Genomic DNA, 16,231 nt, shown 5'->3' with positions numbered 1-16,231 from the left:
TTGAGACAGGGTCTCACTGTGTAGTTGAGACTGAAATGGAACTCACTATGTAGCCCAGGCTGGTCTCGACCTCACAGCGATCCTCCTGCCTCAGCCTCCCTGGTGCTGGGATTACAGGCATGTGCTACCACACCCAGCTTATCTGTGGTACCGGGGATCGAACTTGGCCCTTGTGCTTGCAAGGCAGGCGGTGGAACCACTGAGCCAAATCCCGACGTTTTAGAAAGCCGATTTTGCACCGTTTTATTAAAACGTCGATCATCACACCTGAGCTGGCACTGCCTTGGTAGGACCTCATCTTACCTGGACACAGAGGTTTACAGATACAGCCGCAGTTGGGGATCCCCTTACCATCTTGCCACTGACTGTGGCCTCTAGAGAATCCACCAGCTCGGCCGTGACCCCGATGAGGTTGTGGTAGTCGGCCTGGATCTTATTGTACCGCTTCAAGTACGTCATGGACCGGCGCTCGGCATCGACCAGCTGCTGCTGCAGCCGCTGCAGCGTTTCTAGGGGAGGGTGGATGCCAAGGCCCAACGTGAGAACAGCGATGATGACAACCACAGAATAAAAAATAACTATATTTTTCTCCAAGGACCACACCCATGCTTAGAATATTTTGCCCTATCAATGAACTTGGCACTAATTTGTGCTTAAAATTTTTCCTTTCTTTCTTTCTTTTTAGACAGAGTCTCACTATGTAGTGCAGACTGACCTGGAAAGCACTATGTAGCCCAGGCTGGTCTCAAACTCACAGCAATCCTCCTGCCTCAGCCTCCAGGATTACAGGTGTACCCACCATGCCTGGCTCTTAAACTTTTTCTTCTATGTCATGCCACAGGTATTTACAAAATGCTTTGTAATCACTGATTTGAAATTTGTTTGCAGAAGTTCAAATGAATCATTACTAGGCTTCCCAACAAAATCTCTTCCCTTGACTGAACCCAATGGAACTTCTTTTAGTTTTTTGCTCTACCTCTAAGAAACAAAACCAATGTTTCCTTCTAAATTTGTCTCACAAAATGGATGTGTCCTTTTCCCTGTCTCTGCACTATGATGCTGTTTGTGGGCCACGTCCTCTTTGTGGGGTAGTTCTTCATTTTAATTAAAAGTTAGGGTTGCTAGGGCTGGGGATTTAGCTCAGTGGGCACCATGGCTGCCTTGCAAGTGCAAGGACCTGAGTTCAATCCCCGGTACAAAAAAAAGAGTTAGAGCTGCTAGACTAATCCTGGAAAAAGTAAGGATCCAGGGTGAGGCAAGCTTTCAGTGCTTGTTCAAACAGTGTTATAAAGCAAAAAACCGTTCTACCAGGCCTTCATGAATGTGGTGAGGGAGGCACAGGGCTCTCTGCTGGGGACCCCTCAGGCAAAGACGAGGCCAGGCCACTTGTGATACTTGAAAGCCTGCATTTCAGAGAAGATTTCATGAATACACGGAGAGAGAGATTTAAAAATTATAAAGATCAAATCTCTCCCACTTTCTTGCTTGGTAAGTGTAGACAAAATATTTAACTTGTCTGACTCTCGTATCTTGATCTGTAAAATGGGGATGATGATATTTCCCCTGAAGGGTTGTGAGGATTAAATAAAAGAAACATAGTCAAAGTTATCTAGCACAATGACTGGCCCACAGCAGGTGATCGGGAAGGGGTGGCCATTGTTACATACTCCAGGCTGGACTCAAACTCAGGGAGATCCTCCTGCCTCAGCCTCCCAAGTGCTGGGATGACAGGTGTGGGCCACCACACATAGTGAGAGAATTTTCTACTACGGTATTTTCTTTTTGAGGGGTGAGGTTTGAGACAGGGTTTTACTTTATAGTTCAGGCTGGCCCTGAACTCACTATATGGCCAAGGCTGGCCTCCAACTCATGGCGATCCTTCTGCCTCAGCCTCACAAGTGCTGGGATTCCAGGCATGTGCCATACTAGGGTATTTTCTTACCTTCAAAAGCTTATGGAAACTTCCTCCATGAAATTTTATGATCAAGACACAATGAATATTATTAACCAGCCATTCCATTCAAACACCACTGCCTGAGTCTAGCATTTAACTAGACTGGGGGCATACCAGCAGCCCTGGCTGTAAAAGTGGGTGACAAGTAGCTGTCACTGCCAGCTCTGAGCACTGTGCCAACACCGCACCATGGTCTCCTCAGCCAGGGATGCACGCTGTGCCCGCTGGGCCCCACTGCATGGATGCCCTGCTGCTGTCCTCAGGAAACCCCGCTGAAAGCAAACCTGAAGACTCGGAAAGCGCGGCTCCCTTCCTGAGACCCCAGAGGGAAGCGGGGAGAGGCCCAGGCTCTCCTGTTCGCACTCCCGGCCCTGGTTACCTGGTCTGCAAAGCTGGGCCTCTCATGCAGACCTAACCGGCTATGCTCAAAACCGGACGGGGCTTCTCCGCACCTTCCTTCTGCCCGCCATCAGGGAGGCCAAGCCCACTCTCAACAGGGACTCAGGGGGTCCTGGTCTCCGGCGTGGAGGTGTCTTTAGATGTCTGACCCCCACTTCCGGGCAAGCTGTGGAGAGCAGGTCGCCTCCTTTGGCTGCCTGAGTAATGTGCTTGTGATGCACTGAATGAGGTGGAGGTAACAGTCAGTCACTTCAGAGGCCGGCCTAGAAAAAGTGACCGCTTTCACCTGCTACTGTCCAGGGCCTTCTCCCCTGGAACCTGCCACCGTGTCCTGGGGCACAGGAGATCTCAAGGCCGATCTGATCGCCTGGGAGATGCTCTACCGATTCCCTCCGGAACGGCCTGATCGAGCCCACAGCTCCCAAACAGGCAGAAGAATGATGATAACAGAGCACAGCTATTTTGGGCCCAAGTCCGGTGCCAGCCAGGAAGGCGGCAGGGCAAACCCCAAATGCCTGGCCCGACCCAGGACCGCAGCTGTGCTGGGTGTGGGGAAACTGGCAAGGGCCCCCCAGGCCATGGAGGGACCTCTCCTGGGGGCTGCGCTCCAGCCACACGGCTGCCCAGCCACCCTTGGTCTCTAGGTTGACCCCGCGAGGCCACCGCCACCTGTGAACTCGGAGCGGTGGGTGGGCAGCTCAGATGGCAGGACCAGCCCTGATTTGGAACCACTGGGCTGGCAAGGGAACGTGAAGAACATGGGAGCAAGGAGCAGGCCGGGGAGGGAGCCTCAGGCGCCTCGAGCCAAGGGGAAGGAGCGGGCGTCTGAGGCGGGGGCTCTAAGAGCCGAACACGGAGATGGGGGTGTCAGACAGAAGCGGGGTTCTGTGGGGAAATGGAGAAAAGGCTGCATCGGAGAAGAACCTGGAAACATTGTCTGTGCCGAGCCGGGAGCTGCGGGAGGCCATGCTCAAAGGCGATGACGGGCCACTGGCTGGCTCAGGGATCCAAGGCAGCAGAACAGAAACAGCCAGGAAAGGAGTGGCACTGGGTAAGAGCGCGCCCAGGAAGCATCTGCCTGCGTCCAGCAGCCAGGCCTCCCCCGGCGCAGCAGTTACGGTGCTGGGTTTGCAGCATGTGGGACGCGAGGGTGACAGGGTCACAGTGGCTTCCTCTGAGAATTCACAGGGTCCCTGCAGTACCCCCATGGGGCTCCCAGCTCCCTGGTGCCGCAGCAGCCCACAGCCTGTGACCCTGATGTTTTCCCGCTCCTGGGCACAGCCTCTCACGCATCCCGAAGCATGGAGCGTGAGTCCTAGGGCTCACAGCTCAGCCGGCCTTGAGTCTCGCCTGGGTCTTGGCCTGGGCCTTGGAGCAGCTCTGGGGACAGAGTGAGGATGTTTCCACCGCAACAAGGACGCAAACCTTTCGGAGCCGGGGACAAAATGCCGTGCTTGGGTGAGTGTCCCCAAGGTGCAAGTGTCAGAGGCTAGGTCCCCAGGGTGGGAGGTGGGGACCGGCAGGCTCAACCCACATCTCACTGGAATCTCTAGAACTGCGAGCTAAATAACCCTTTCTCTTTCCCAAGGTAGTGGCCTCAGTCATTTCACTACAGTGACAGAAAGGTGAGTGACACCTGAGCCGACTGGGGTGAAACAAACGTCCTGGCCTTCCTACAGGACACCATCACACCTGCCTCGACAAAGCTGAGAGTGAAATAGCTTATAAGAATATTTCCTTGCTTTACAAAAGATTAACTTTCTCAAAAGCCCCACCCCCACCCCAAACAATGGCAGCAAGTTTTAAAGTCCTTCTTGACATTCCTCTCCTTTGAAAAGGGCAACTATGATATTTCACAGCCCAGGAATTCCATGTAGCAAAACTCCCCCTGCTGGGAGAGGAGGGTTCTGCCACGGAGACTTATTAAAGGCATGAAGCACATCATACCCTTTCCAGCAGAGGAACCTAAGCAGTTCTCAAAATGCAGAGCCACGTGGAGCCTGGTGGTGCATTCCTGTAACACCGGCACTCAGGAAGCTGAGGCAGGAGGACTGCGGCAAGTACAAATCATTCTTTCCTCACCTACACTGCCATGTCCCACAGAGTGCAGCAGTGGCCTCCTCTGCGACATTCCCTGGACCCTGCACACCTCTCCCCACCTTGGCTACTTCAAACTCAAGAGGAGCTCACACTACAGCCATCCCGAAAAGTGGGCCCCGAGGCAGTGCAGACGTTTAGGCTTGTGAAAGCCTCACTTGCTGAGGCCACACCACAGATTCTCTCCCTTTCTGCCCCCACCTCCCAGTTTAAAACTCGACCTGGAGAAGCTGTCCTTTCAAAGTGTTTCTTTCAGATGATTTACCTTTGTTGTGTCGTCCATTCTCCTTCTGGGATGAGAAAGAAGTTCAGGAAAACAGGCATTCGGCACACAGTGCTCGGGGTGTCAGACACTGTGCGCCCAACCTGAAAGGGCTCAGCCTGTGAGCAGGAGTCTCAGGGTGGCGGCCAGGTTCCAGCAGTTCCTGAGACAGCAAGGACGCCCAGAGTTTGGCTGCTTCGCCCCTACAAACCCTTCTCTCCACCCCAGCCACCTCAAACCATTCCCACAGCCTCCTACCTGGCTTTCCTTATCCCTTCCAGCAGCCCCGCGACTGCTACCCAAACATGTGAAAGGCAAGTGTGAGCTCCGCACTCACAGTACCGGCCTGGACCTCGCTGTCGCCCCACAGCCTCACGCACTCACAGGTGGGGCTTTGGAGGTGACCGGATCATGGGTGATACGGGTCGCCCACAGATGGGGCTAGCACAGCTCTGGGTGTGGGTGATGGATCTGCTGAAGAGGGAAGACCCACCCCGGATGTGAGTGGCACCAACCAATAGGCTTGTAGCCTGGACGGAATAAAAAGGGAGAGGAGGAGGAAGTTTTGCAGCTTCCTATCTGCCATGCTGCCCTACCTTGGAGCCAGCCAACTATGAACTCTCTATAAACTATGAGCTAAAATAAAAATTTCCTCTATTTTTTGTTGTTGTTGTTGTTTTGTTTTTTGAGACAGGGTCTCACTATGTAGTTGAGACTGACCTGGAATTCACTATGTAGCTCAGGCTGGTCTCGAACTCAGAGATCCTCTTGCCTCAGCCACCCGAGTGCTGGCATTACAGGCATGTGCCACCACGCCCAGCTTCCTCTATCTCTCTCTATTTATTTATTTATTGGTACTAGGGATCAAACTCAGGTCCTTGCCCTTGCAAGGCAGGTGGCAGAACCACTCAGCTAAGTCCCTGGCTTCTCCTTTTAAATGTTGGGTGCCAGGTATTTAGTCCCAGCAACACGAAAGCAACCAAAACTCTGCGACACTGTAAATTTAAGTCCACAGCTTTAACCCAGAGACACTGAGATTCGGAGGAAGTACAGTGGCTAAGGCTACAGACCCGGAGCTGGACTGCCCAGGTTCAAATCCCAGTCCCCGCATGTCTGGTCACACGACTGAAGGCAAGTTATTTCCAAAAGCGCCCCCCCACAAATCGTCTTAATTTTTTGGGAGGAGGTTAGATGGGGTCTCGCTGTGTAATTCAGGCTGGCCCTGAACTAACTATGTAGCCCAGGCTGGCCTCAAATTTGTGGCAATCCTCCTGCCTCAGCCTCCAGAGTGCTGGGATTACAGGTGTGCAACACCACACCCAGCTAATTTTATCTTGAATTTTTCTCAATTATTTTGGTAATGGCAAGTTACCAATACTGTGCAAGTCACCTAAAGTACATTTCAGTGATTTTTAGCATATTTCCAGAGTTGTGCAACCATACCTCAATTTTGTTTTTGTCTTTCTTTCTGTGGCCCTGAGACTAGAACTCAGGGCCACGAACACGTGAGGCAAGTGCGAGGCCACCGAGCCACACCCCTGACCTACACCCAAGCTTGGAACCTTTGTGTCACACCCAAGAAACCCTCTGCCCGTCAGCCCCGCTCCTGTCGCCTGCCCCCGAGTGCACTTCGTGGCAGCTTCGCCTCCTGTGCCGCTTTCATACGAAGACCCTCGTGCACTGCGTGGCTTCAGGGCCGGGCTTCTCTCACTCAGGTCCGTCTACACTGTCCGGAGACCAGTGCTTCCCTCCCTCCTGCACTGACGAGTACCTCACGGTATGGACAGACCTCACTCGGAGCGTGCAGACACCGGCTCACAGATGGGAGTTCGTGCTTTTTGCCTACTAGGGATAATGTTGCAAGGTGCCGAGAGAAGGAAGGTTTTCATTTCTCTATATGGCAACGTACCCTCTGAGGTAGCTCAGCCTGGCTTTTTTGTTTGTTTCTTTTCTTTTTGGGTACTGGGAATTGAACTCAGGACCTTGCGCTTGCGAGGCAGGAGTGTTGCCACCATGCCTGGCTTGTTTTGAAGTAACTTTGGACACCCGCTTGTTCCAAATGGCAGAGGTGCCCTCACAGACTAACAGCCTTGGGAAATCTGTCACTGTGGGTGGGGCGACTGAATGCCCGACTGTCCCCTTTGTACTCTCAGGGGTCCCCACCGGAGCTGGATTCTGGTGACAGTGGCACAACTGGGTGTGCTGTCTGTAGTCCCCGGCCCTGGGGTACCCTGGGTCCTGGGCTTCTCTAACCACTGCTGGTCTCCCTCACGTCAAAAGGATACATAGATTGTGAAAAGCTTGGGTGTGTTATTAACTTTGAAAATCAGGGCCAGAAACTTCTCAAGCTTCGACTTTAACTCCGGAGTCCAGGAATCCTGAAGTGAAAAAAAAAAAAAAAGGAGCACAAGATAAGAACACTCGTTTGTCAAACAGCTCTGCCAGTGACGGAAGCTGAAAGGCAGCTGTCTTGTCAGCAATGTGACAGTGCCCAGAGCAGGCAGGCCTGGGGACACGGGACCAATGGATGCATTTACAGGTGATCTGACTGCCCCGGCAGGGAAAAATACCTGTGTACAATTAGAGTACTTCATATCATTTAAACACAAGCACTGTAATCCCAGCACTCTGGGAGGCTGAGGCAGGAGGACTGCAAGTTCAGGGCCAAGCTGGGTGATGTAGTGACTCGGTAAAATTGCCTCACAATAAAAAATAAATATGGAGCTGGGGATGTAGCTCAGCTGCAGGGCCCTGGTTTCAGTCCCCAGAACTGCATTTAAAAAATCTTCCACCCAACCCAAGCATTTCTACCCCAAAGCAGGGATGTAAAAACTTCAAGCCTGCCATCTTGGTTCCCCCATCCCTGCAGCCTGGTCCCTCCTCCCACCCCACCCAACCATCTGTCCCACAGTCATCTGCTAGAGGAGCAGAAATTCCTGGTTTTGCAAAAGATTTTTAATTCCCTGGCACTGCCTGGGAATTCTGTCTGCAATGTGGGTTGTCAGGGGTCTCGAAATGAGAACATCCTGACCCTGGGGCCTCAGATCCTGAGGCCACTGGGGGTGGGGTGGTGGCAGAGGCGAGCGTGGATAAGACGAGGTCTGAACGTCACCGCTGGACCTCCAGGAGGAAGGAAGGGCAGACAGCGGCACCCAGGAAGTGGCCATGGGGAGACGGAGGCAGAGACTGGAGTTAGGGGCCACCGCCAGGTGCAGCAGGGAAAGGACAGGACGGACGCACCTCTGGGCCTTTGGAGGGCCGTGGGCAGCCCACCCCTGACCACAGACATCTCTCCTCCCGAACCAAAAGACAGAGGAATTGTTTGTGCTGATTTACTACCAGCTTCTCTGGGTCCTTGTTAGGGAGGAGCTGGGAAGGCGCCACCACGTTCGTCAGCTCTGGGCTTTCTGCACTTGGCCACCTGGCAAGAACTTCAACAGAGGGCTACGCTGCTGGTCAACATAAATCAAGACATCTTAAAAACAAACTAGCTGGACACGGCGGCGCACACCTGAAATCCCAGCACCCCCGGGGGCTGAGGCAGGAGGATACCAGTTCGAGCCTAGCCTGGGCACACTGACCAGACCGTTTCAAAATTGGAAAAAGTTGAAGAGGTATGGGGAAGTAGTTCCATATGAAGGCTCTGGGTGCAATCCCCAAGTAACATAAAAAAATAAACACACAAACCACCACCACCTACCAGTCCTGGGGACATGGGGACCCCCCCTCGGGTTCCCAGCTGGTGGCTCAGCACATCCTGCACAACCAGCATGTTGTGCATTTGCACTTAATTACTCCCATGATGCTGCTCTGCTCACGACAGGGACTAGGCTAGGATGAACCCCCGGGGCCTCACTCCTCACCTCTTCCAGCCAATGTGCTGTCCCTGCGCTCTCAGCCTGAGAGGGACACATCCCAAGTCATGGGGACCAGCCACTCACCCTCTCCGTTGCGCTTTCTTCCCTCACAATATGTGGACTTTAATGTGGACTAGTGGCCGCTTTCTGATCATTCCAAATCCCATGGGGCGCCCTAATACCAGAAACGAGTCGCAGCAGGTGACAGTAGAGGTGCGGACAGGGCAGGCTCCCCCAGCCAGTGGCCTCCTCCCCCTCGCAGAGCCTGAGGGTCCCTTCTGCTCCCTCCAGATGCTCTACCTAAGCCTGAGGCTGCGGAACAGCCCGGGACACACACAAGATTGATGTGACCTAACCGGTCACAGGAGTCCCTGTTAATTCTGCAGCATTTCTGCAAAAGACCACCCGCTGACACCCGAGCCTGCAGAAAAGCACTTAAGCGGCTTTGGGGAGAAGAGTGGGCCACGGCACCTGCGGATTGGCCCGCTGATGAGTTTATAGACAGTGTGCTGTTGGCAGGTGTAGCCCGTGGAGGGCGTGGTCGTGGGGGGCGTGGCCTGCACGGTGGAGGGTGTGGTCACTGGGCGTGGCCTGCAAAGGGTCTGTGGCCCTCCTCCTGCCTTGATCCCTGCCTTCCTGCTGCCTCTCCAGAAGTTCTTTCCCCTCTGCCCTGCTGCCCTGCCTCGAAGCCAGGCGGCTATGGCCTGAAACCTCTACAAACTGTGACCCGAAAGAAACTTCTCCTCCTTTAACTTGTGGGTGTTGGGCATAGCGTCTCAGCAACAAGAAAGTAACTGTGACACTTGACACCAAGTTTCCTTTTCTGTCAACACTGCGGGGCAGATGGTCTGAAAAAGCAGTGAAAACAATGAAAAGACCTGGCTGAAATAGAGGCCACTTTTAAAGCACACCCATGAGTGACAGGAAGGCGCTGTGGAAACACAGAGTGAAGCCAAAGCAGGAATCCTGGGACTAAGGTGCATCGGAGACTCTGCCCTAAGGGAGCTGCGGGACCTCGGGGACCCTCATCTTCGGGGCTGAAGCTGTTGCGGGGATGGACAACAGGAACGGCACTGGCAGGAGGCCCAGTGTGGGCCCAGGGCTGCGGCTCAGGACAGGAGACAGACGAGGAAGCCACCACAGAGAGGCTCACGGGAAATGCCTGTCCCCACCCGTGTGAGGCTTCATAACAGCACTGAGTCCCATGAAAGACCACAGCCGAGACTCACACTACCCGTGAGGGCCCCAAACCTCTAGAAATTCATTTAATTTCAAACAGTCCTGAGTCAAATGTAAATCTCTCCCAAGAGAACCAAACTGGACCAGGACTCAAAGAAATCCCTCTAGTCCTAGGGAAAAGGAACTCATTGTCAAGACCAAAAACAAAGCAAGCAAATATGAAAAAGCAAAGGAAATCATCAAATCTGCAGACTTCTGACACTGAAATGAGCTGAGAATACAAAATAAATGTTTACTAGGTTACAGAAATTAGAGCAAGGATCAGACAATCAACATGACCCAATAAATGTGAAAAAAGCCAGAAAGAATTTCCATTAAAAAGTTCACTGGGCTGGGGATTTAGTTCAGGGGCATCACAACTGCCTCACAAGTGCAAGGTCCTGAGTTTGATCCCTGGTACCAAAAAAAAAAAAAAAAAAAAAAAAAAAAAAAAATTCATAACTGAAATTACAAATTCAATGAGAAGGTGAGAGAGCAGATTGGACACAGCCAGTGGGTGAATCTATGAACTACAAGACCAAGGTGAACGAATCACCCAGAAAGATCAAGAAGAAATGGAAAACATAAGCTGTTAAAAGAAAAGGAGGGGCCAGCACCCTGGACACACAATGTGTACTGAAACAGACACTTAAAATGATCAGAACAATAAACTCTGTTGCGGCTATTTTTACCACAAATTTTTAAAGATGAAAAAATAATATGGAGGTATAATGAGAAGCCCGACGTACCTATGACCAGACCCCCAGACTGGGGGATTGAGGATGGAAAGATAATGGAGGAAGAGACACAGGTGAGACTTTTCCAGAGTTGCTGAAAGGTGCAAAACATCACATCTAGGAGGCCCATTAAACCCTGAGTGCAAACAGAACTCTCTCCCTGACTGAGGGGAAGGTACAGTCCCCGAGGCCCAGGACAGAACTGTGCGAACTAAGGCTGCTGGCTTCCCAAGGGCCACCAGGGAGTAAGGACGCGTGTGTTACAAAGCTTTCATGTGACCAAAATATCATGTTGTATGGCACAAAAAAGTTTGTGAAAGCAAATTACCGTATGTCTTGGTACTGAGGATTGAGCCCAAGGCCTTCACACTGATTCACATTCCCGGTCCTGTTTTATTTATTTACTTATTTTGTTGTTGTTGTTTCGAGACAGGTCCTTACCAAGTCACTAAACTGCCTGGGCTGGGGTCAAACTTTCAATCCTCCTGCCTCAGCCTCCCAGAGTGCTGGAATTACAGGTGTGTGTCACCACGTCCAGCTCGAACACTCTTTCCAAGCAAATGGAAGAGAGGTGGCCAGGGGTAGGGACAAGGGTGGCAGAAAGGGCAACAGAGGCAGTTCTCAGGGTAATTAAAGAAAAAGCTCTGTATCCCGCTTGTGGTGTCATGGCTATGTGAATCAACCCATGTGGTAAAATTCACAGAAGTGTATACGTTCATGTTCTTGTATTATGTTTAAAAAATTACTTTAAATTGCCCATCAGAATACTCACCTCCCATCAAAATGGGTTGTTTTGCATTGTTTTCTTGTAGCACGGGCATGGAACTCCAGGCCTCTCGCTTGCTAGGCAGGTGCTTTATCCCTGAGCCGTCCCCAGCTCTTTGTATTTTGTATTCTGATTTTGAGACAGTCTCACTAAGTCGCCCAGGCTTGCCTTGAACTTGAAGTCTCATCTGTGCCTCCCAAGCAGCGGGGTTACAGGGATGTGCACCGAGCCCGGCTTGCTTGTAAATCTATGCTATCGTGGGTGTAGATAGTCGGAAAAGCTGCCAGTGTGTGTTCAGAAAGGGAATTCCGCAGCGCATCTGGCTTAAGTTTTGTCCACGTGGCCGTCCATTCATCCTCAGAGGTGTGCGCGCTCTGCTCCATCCATAACAGTGATGTTTATTTATGCCCTTCTTAGTGATGTATAACTAGGCTGCTTCCAGCCTTCCTATTACAGTGTTACTGCGGAAATACTCTGTCTCTGACGGTTTACATGAACAAGAACGCACATCGTAGCTAGTATAGGATGGCCGAGAAAGGTAAACCCAAAACTACCTAACCCCGCAACAGGAGACAGGCTAAATAAATGAGGGCTACAGTCAAAATAATAACGAGGCTGGGCGTGGTGGCCTGCACAGGTAATCCTAGCACTCGGGAGGCTGAGGCAGGAGGATCACCATGAGTTCCAGGGCAGCCTAGAACAAAGTAAGACCATCTCGAAACAAAATGGTAACAATGAGAATAGATTTTAGGGTTTGAAGTAGCATCGAGACCCCATGAGTGGAGCTGCAGCATCCCCTACGCATGGTGCCACCCACCTGGAAGAGCTCCTTGAAGGAGGGGTGCACCCGGGGGTCGGGCACAAAGGGGAGCGCGTAGAAGGGCAGGAACTCCGTGGTCTGGCTCAGCGCTGCCCCTCTGGTCTCCAGGAAGGATCTGAAGTAGGAAATCCTCTCTTCCAGCTCCCGCTTATCCTGCAGGAAGGAGACGCGAGTCTGAGGGCCCCAGCTCCATGCGGGTCCCCAGGTGCCAGCCCTGTCGCTGGCATCGCCCCCCCGTGGCCTGGTGGGCACACTGCCGCCACCTCGGAGTCACCTGGGAAAATGCCATGGGGGTGCCGGACACCCACCTCCCCCTGACCCTGAGACGTCAGCGGCGGGACACTCGCCCAACTTGGCCACGGCAATGTCTGCGCTCCAGGACCCCTCACAGGGCTTCCAGGGGACAGGTGAGTCCCTGTCCCCACCCTGTCCTTGCCCCGCTCCTTGCTCTCTTGGCCTTTGGTGGGATGAGGAGGGGCTGGAGGTCCTGCTTTCCTCTCCCACACAGGCCTGTTCTGGGGCACACAGGTAAACTGTGGGGGGTTTTTTGGACAGGGTTTCACTGTGTAGCCCAGGTTGGCCTCAAACTCACAGTGGTCCTCCTGCCTCAGCCTCCCAGGAACAGAAAAGACTTTTGCAGCTTCTCCCAGAACTACTCCCATGCACCCTGACCTGTTCTCCTCAGGGGACCTCTCTGGACCTAGGTCATGAGGACCTCTCCTGGTTGATGGATTAAAAAAACATATAATGGGCCAGGGATTTAGCCCAGTGGCATCATGCCTATGCGAGGTCTTGAGTTCGATCCCTGGTACCAAAAAATAAAATAAAAAACATAATGTTGACTGATTTTTTCTCTTACATAGAAACAGAGAAATTAAAAAACAGAAATAAAAACAAAAAATGACCAAGTGTGGTGATGCAACCCTATAATCCCAGCTACTCAAAAGGCTGAGGTCGGAGGACCTCCAAATTCAGGGCCAGCCTGGACAACCCAATAAGACACTTCTGGGAAAAAAACATTTTTAACTCTGGTATATAGCTTGGTGATAGAGCACTTGCCAAGCATGTGTGAAGCCCTGGGTTTAATCCCCTGCATCACAAAATAAATAAAAGAAAACTTCCGGTGACTTCCCAAAGAGATAAAATATCTTGAGGACCAGCCTTCCAAGAACGGCTACTGTGAAGTACTGTGATACTGCTTCCCTGACCGCTGTGCCCTCCTCTGGGGCCCCACACTCTCATCTTACCGGAGATCCTGGGGCAGTGTCTCTGCTCCTGGAACCTGACACCCCAGCCCTCCCCTCCTTCCATCTCCAGCCCCAGCCTCTTGTCTACAAATTACTATTTCTCCACAAATGCTAAGTGCAGGTTCTGACACAGGCCAGAGCAGGTGTTCTCTTAGACGTGTGTGTACAGCAAAGTTACCAAGCTAAGAAACTTCATTTTCATGAGTTTTCAAAAACGAGGTATTTAGGAAAATAATATAGCTTTGATCACAGAAGTTATGAAACCTCCACATGCTAGAAAATCAGATGGGCGTGGTGGTGCACGCCTGTAATCCCTGCACTTGGGAGGCTGAGGCAGGAGGATGCCACAATTTGGAGGCCAGCCTGGACAGAGAGGTGGCCAACCCAGCCCGACCTACCAGTCGACCGGTGCCGCGCTTGAGCGGGTGGAGGGCGAAGTGGATGTGCAGGTAGAACTCCAGCTTCTGCGCCAGGGCGTCCCCGTCCCGCACAGTGATGGGGATGTGCTCCTCCCACAGGCGGAAGAATGCCTTCTGGTCCCCGCCACTGAAGGCGGCCAGGAGCTCCTGCTGCGGGAGACACAGCGCGAACCCAGTGGAAGGGGGCCACCTCTCCCCACGACCCAAACCCCCACCCCCGGAAATGGGGATCCGAGCCGAGGAGGCCACAGCAGGGCAACAGGGACATGCCACATCCTCAACGGGCCTGGGATGGACTCCTGGGAGTCCCACGACACGAGGCCGGGCACAGCTGTGGGTCAGACCATGGACGCCGCCCTCCTCTCTGCAGCAGACAACCAGGGCCACAGCCGCGACTCAGAGCCTCGCTGCAAAGCTCAGAGGGTGCCGCCTGGCACCATTATTTGGCCACTGTTTGTTGTATTTCATTTTATTTTTTCCCATACCAGGGATCGAACTCAGGACCTTGCGCTTGCCAGGCAGGGGCAGCTGCTGAATTACATCGCCGGCTGTGGTTTGCTATATTTTAAAAAATGACCTCACACGCAGTCTTTCTGCATGACTTATCCCTCAGGTGAAATCCTGCCCGCCAGTCAGCAGAAGCTCAAGCGGTGATGAGGTGGTCAGGGGTCCCTGACGCCCCCTTGCTCCAGAAGACTCTGGGGGAGCCTGGGTACCAAGGGACCCACGCCCTGGCCCAGCCCCAAGCCTGTAGCCACCAGCCACAGGGAGCAGAGCCCGAGGCCTTTCAAGGCAGCAGCCTGGCCTGGCAGAGGCTGCACCCGGCAATGCTTCCGTCTGAGCTCTGTTTGCAGTCCTGGGGCCATGAGCCATCATCATCTGTGCCAGCTCACGATTCATCTGAGCTTGGGATGGTCCCTGCGGTCAGACACACACAACCTGCTGCGGCCACTGCGTGATCACAATGTAAGGGTTCCCACTACGCTGTCAATGCCAGTCACCAAGACCACTGGCGACGGCAATCACATGCTGCAGCCTGTGCCTGGTGATGCCGCTCAGAGGCCGCTGGCATGGAGCGAGCTCTGCTGCAACAGTGCTTTTGTGGGAGGTTGGGGGTGCCTGAGACAGGGTCTCACTACGTGGCCCAGGCTGGCCTTGAACTTGCAGTTACCCTGCCTCAGCCTCCTGGGCGCTGGGATTACAGGCTGAAACAGTGCTCTTTGTCTGGGAAATGTGTCATGGTCTGTCACATTAAAGAAAAACGGACCCCAAAACATCAGGGAAATGTGGATCAGAACCACAGGGTACCACACTTCAAATCCTTTGGGATGTTACGATTCAACACAGAGTAACAAGATGGTGAAGACGTGGGTAAAGTAGGAACCCTCATGAACCTCTCTGTAAAACAGTCTGGAAATTCGTCAACAAATTAAAAATGCAACTAACAGCCTGCCAGGCATAGTGGCGCATGTCTATAATCCCCACACTTGGGAGGCTGAGGCAGGAGGGTCACCACGAGTTCAAGGCCAGGCTGGGCTATAGAGTGAGTTTGAGGCCAGCCTCAACTACACAGCAAGACCCCGTCTCAAAACAAACTCCTCCAAAATGGAACGACTGTATGACCACGTCTGGGTTATGTCTGTGAAAACTGAAGCGGAAGTAGTCTTGCAGAGATATACGACACCTACAAGGTGTGGTCAGCAAATAGGTGAACTGGGATTTTGAGGTTTGTTCTGTTTTTTGCCATTAATCCCCCCTGGCTTCAAACACACTCATTCCATCATCCCTGCCACTTTCTAGAGCAGTTCAGGAAGTCTCCTTGTATGAGTGTCTTCGCTTGTGCTGCGGTGGCTGCCTTGATTCAAAACGTTGACCTTTCCTGGTCATTTTGATTCTGGGGGAGAGCCAGAAGTCACATGTTGCCAAATTTGGTGGATGAGGACGCACCATCATGTTTTTATTTGACAGAAATTGCCACGTACATTTGATCAATGAGAGATGATTCTAAAATACAAAATTTTATTGCAGTAAAAGACATATTGCCTTTAGTTTACCTCAAAATACTCCCCTTACTACCACCACATTTATCCCATTGTTCTTGGTGCTGTGTCTTTTACTGTAATAAGTTGGTGTTTTAAAATTTAAACATCATCATGTTTCTCAGTTCCCCTTGTATGTCTATCACAGTATTATTCACAATAGCCAGGAGGCAGAAGCAGTCCCAGCGCCCCCAGGGGAGGTCCGTGGGCATCCACAGGGTGGAATTATTAAAACGTGAAAAACATGGCCATGCGTGGTGGTGCACGCCTGTAATCCCAGCACTCAGGAGGCTGAGGCAGGAGGATCACTGTGACTTCGAGACCAGCCTGGGCTACACAGTGAGTTCCAGGTCAGTCTCAACTACATAGTGAGACCCTGCCTCAAAAAACCAAAAAACAACAACAACAAAAAAAAA

General features: G+C 52.3%; 1 protein-coding gene across 1 annotated transcript in view; it reads right to left on the bottom strand.

Moving 5' to 3' along the window:
• Positions 1-16,231, bottom strand: part of Armc9 (armadillo repeat containing 9) — an 85,219-nt gene that overhangs the window by 57,568 nt on the left and 11,420 nt on the right. The window contains exons 4-8 of the mRNA XM_033764679.1: positions 13,756-13,926; positions 12,108-12,263; positions 6,998-7,090; positions 4,716-4,740; positions 352-509 (exon numbers count right to left, since the gene is read on the bottom strand). Of these exons, the coding sequence (XP_033620570.1) occupies positions 352-509; positions 4,716-4,740; positions 6,998-7,090; positions 12,108-12,263; positions 13,756-13,926 (603 nt within the window). The remainder of the gene's footprint in view (positions 1-351; positions 510-4,715; positions 4,741-6,997; positions 7,091-12,107; positions 12,264-13,755; positions 13,927-16,231) is intronic.

This window comes from Fukomys damarensis, unplaced genomic scaffold (assembly GCF_012274545.1).
Source record: "Fukomys damarensis isolate Sample0158 unplaced genomic scaffold, DMR_v1.0_HiC HiC_scaffold_16, whole genome shotgun sequence".
NCBI classification, from domain to species: domain Eukaryota; kingdom Metazoa; phylum Chordata; class Mammalia; order Rodentia; family Bathyergidae; genus Fukomys; species Fukomys damarensis.
The sequence above is the reverse complement of the archived record's forward strand: the minus strand, read 5'-3'. Positions and strand labels throughout refer to the sequence as shown.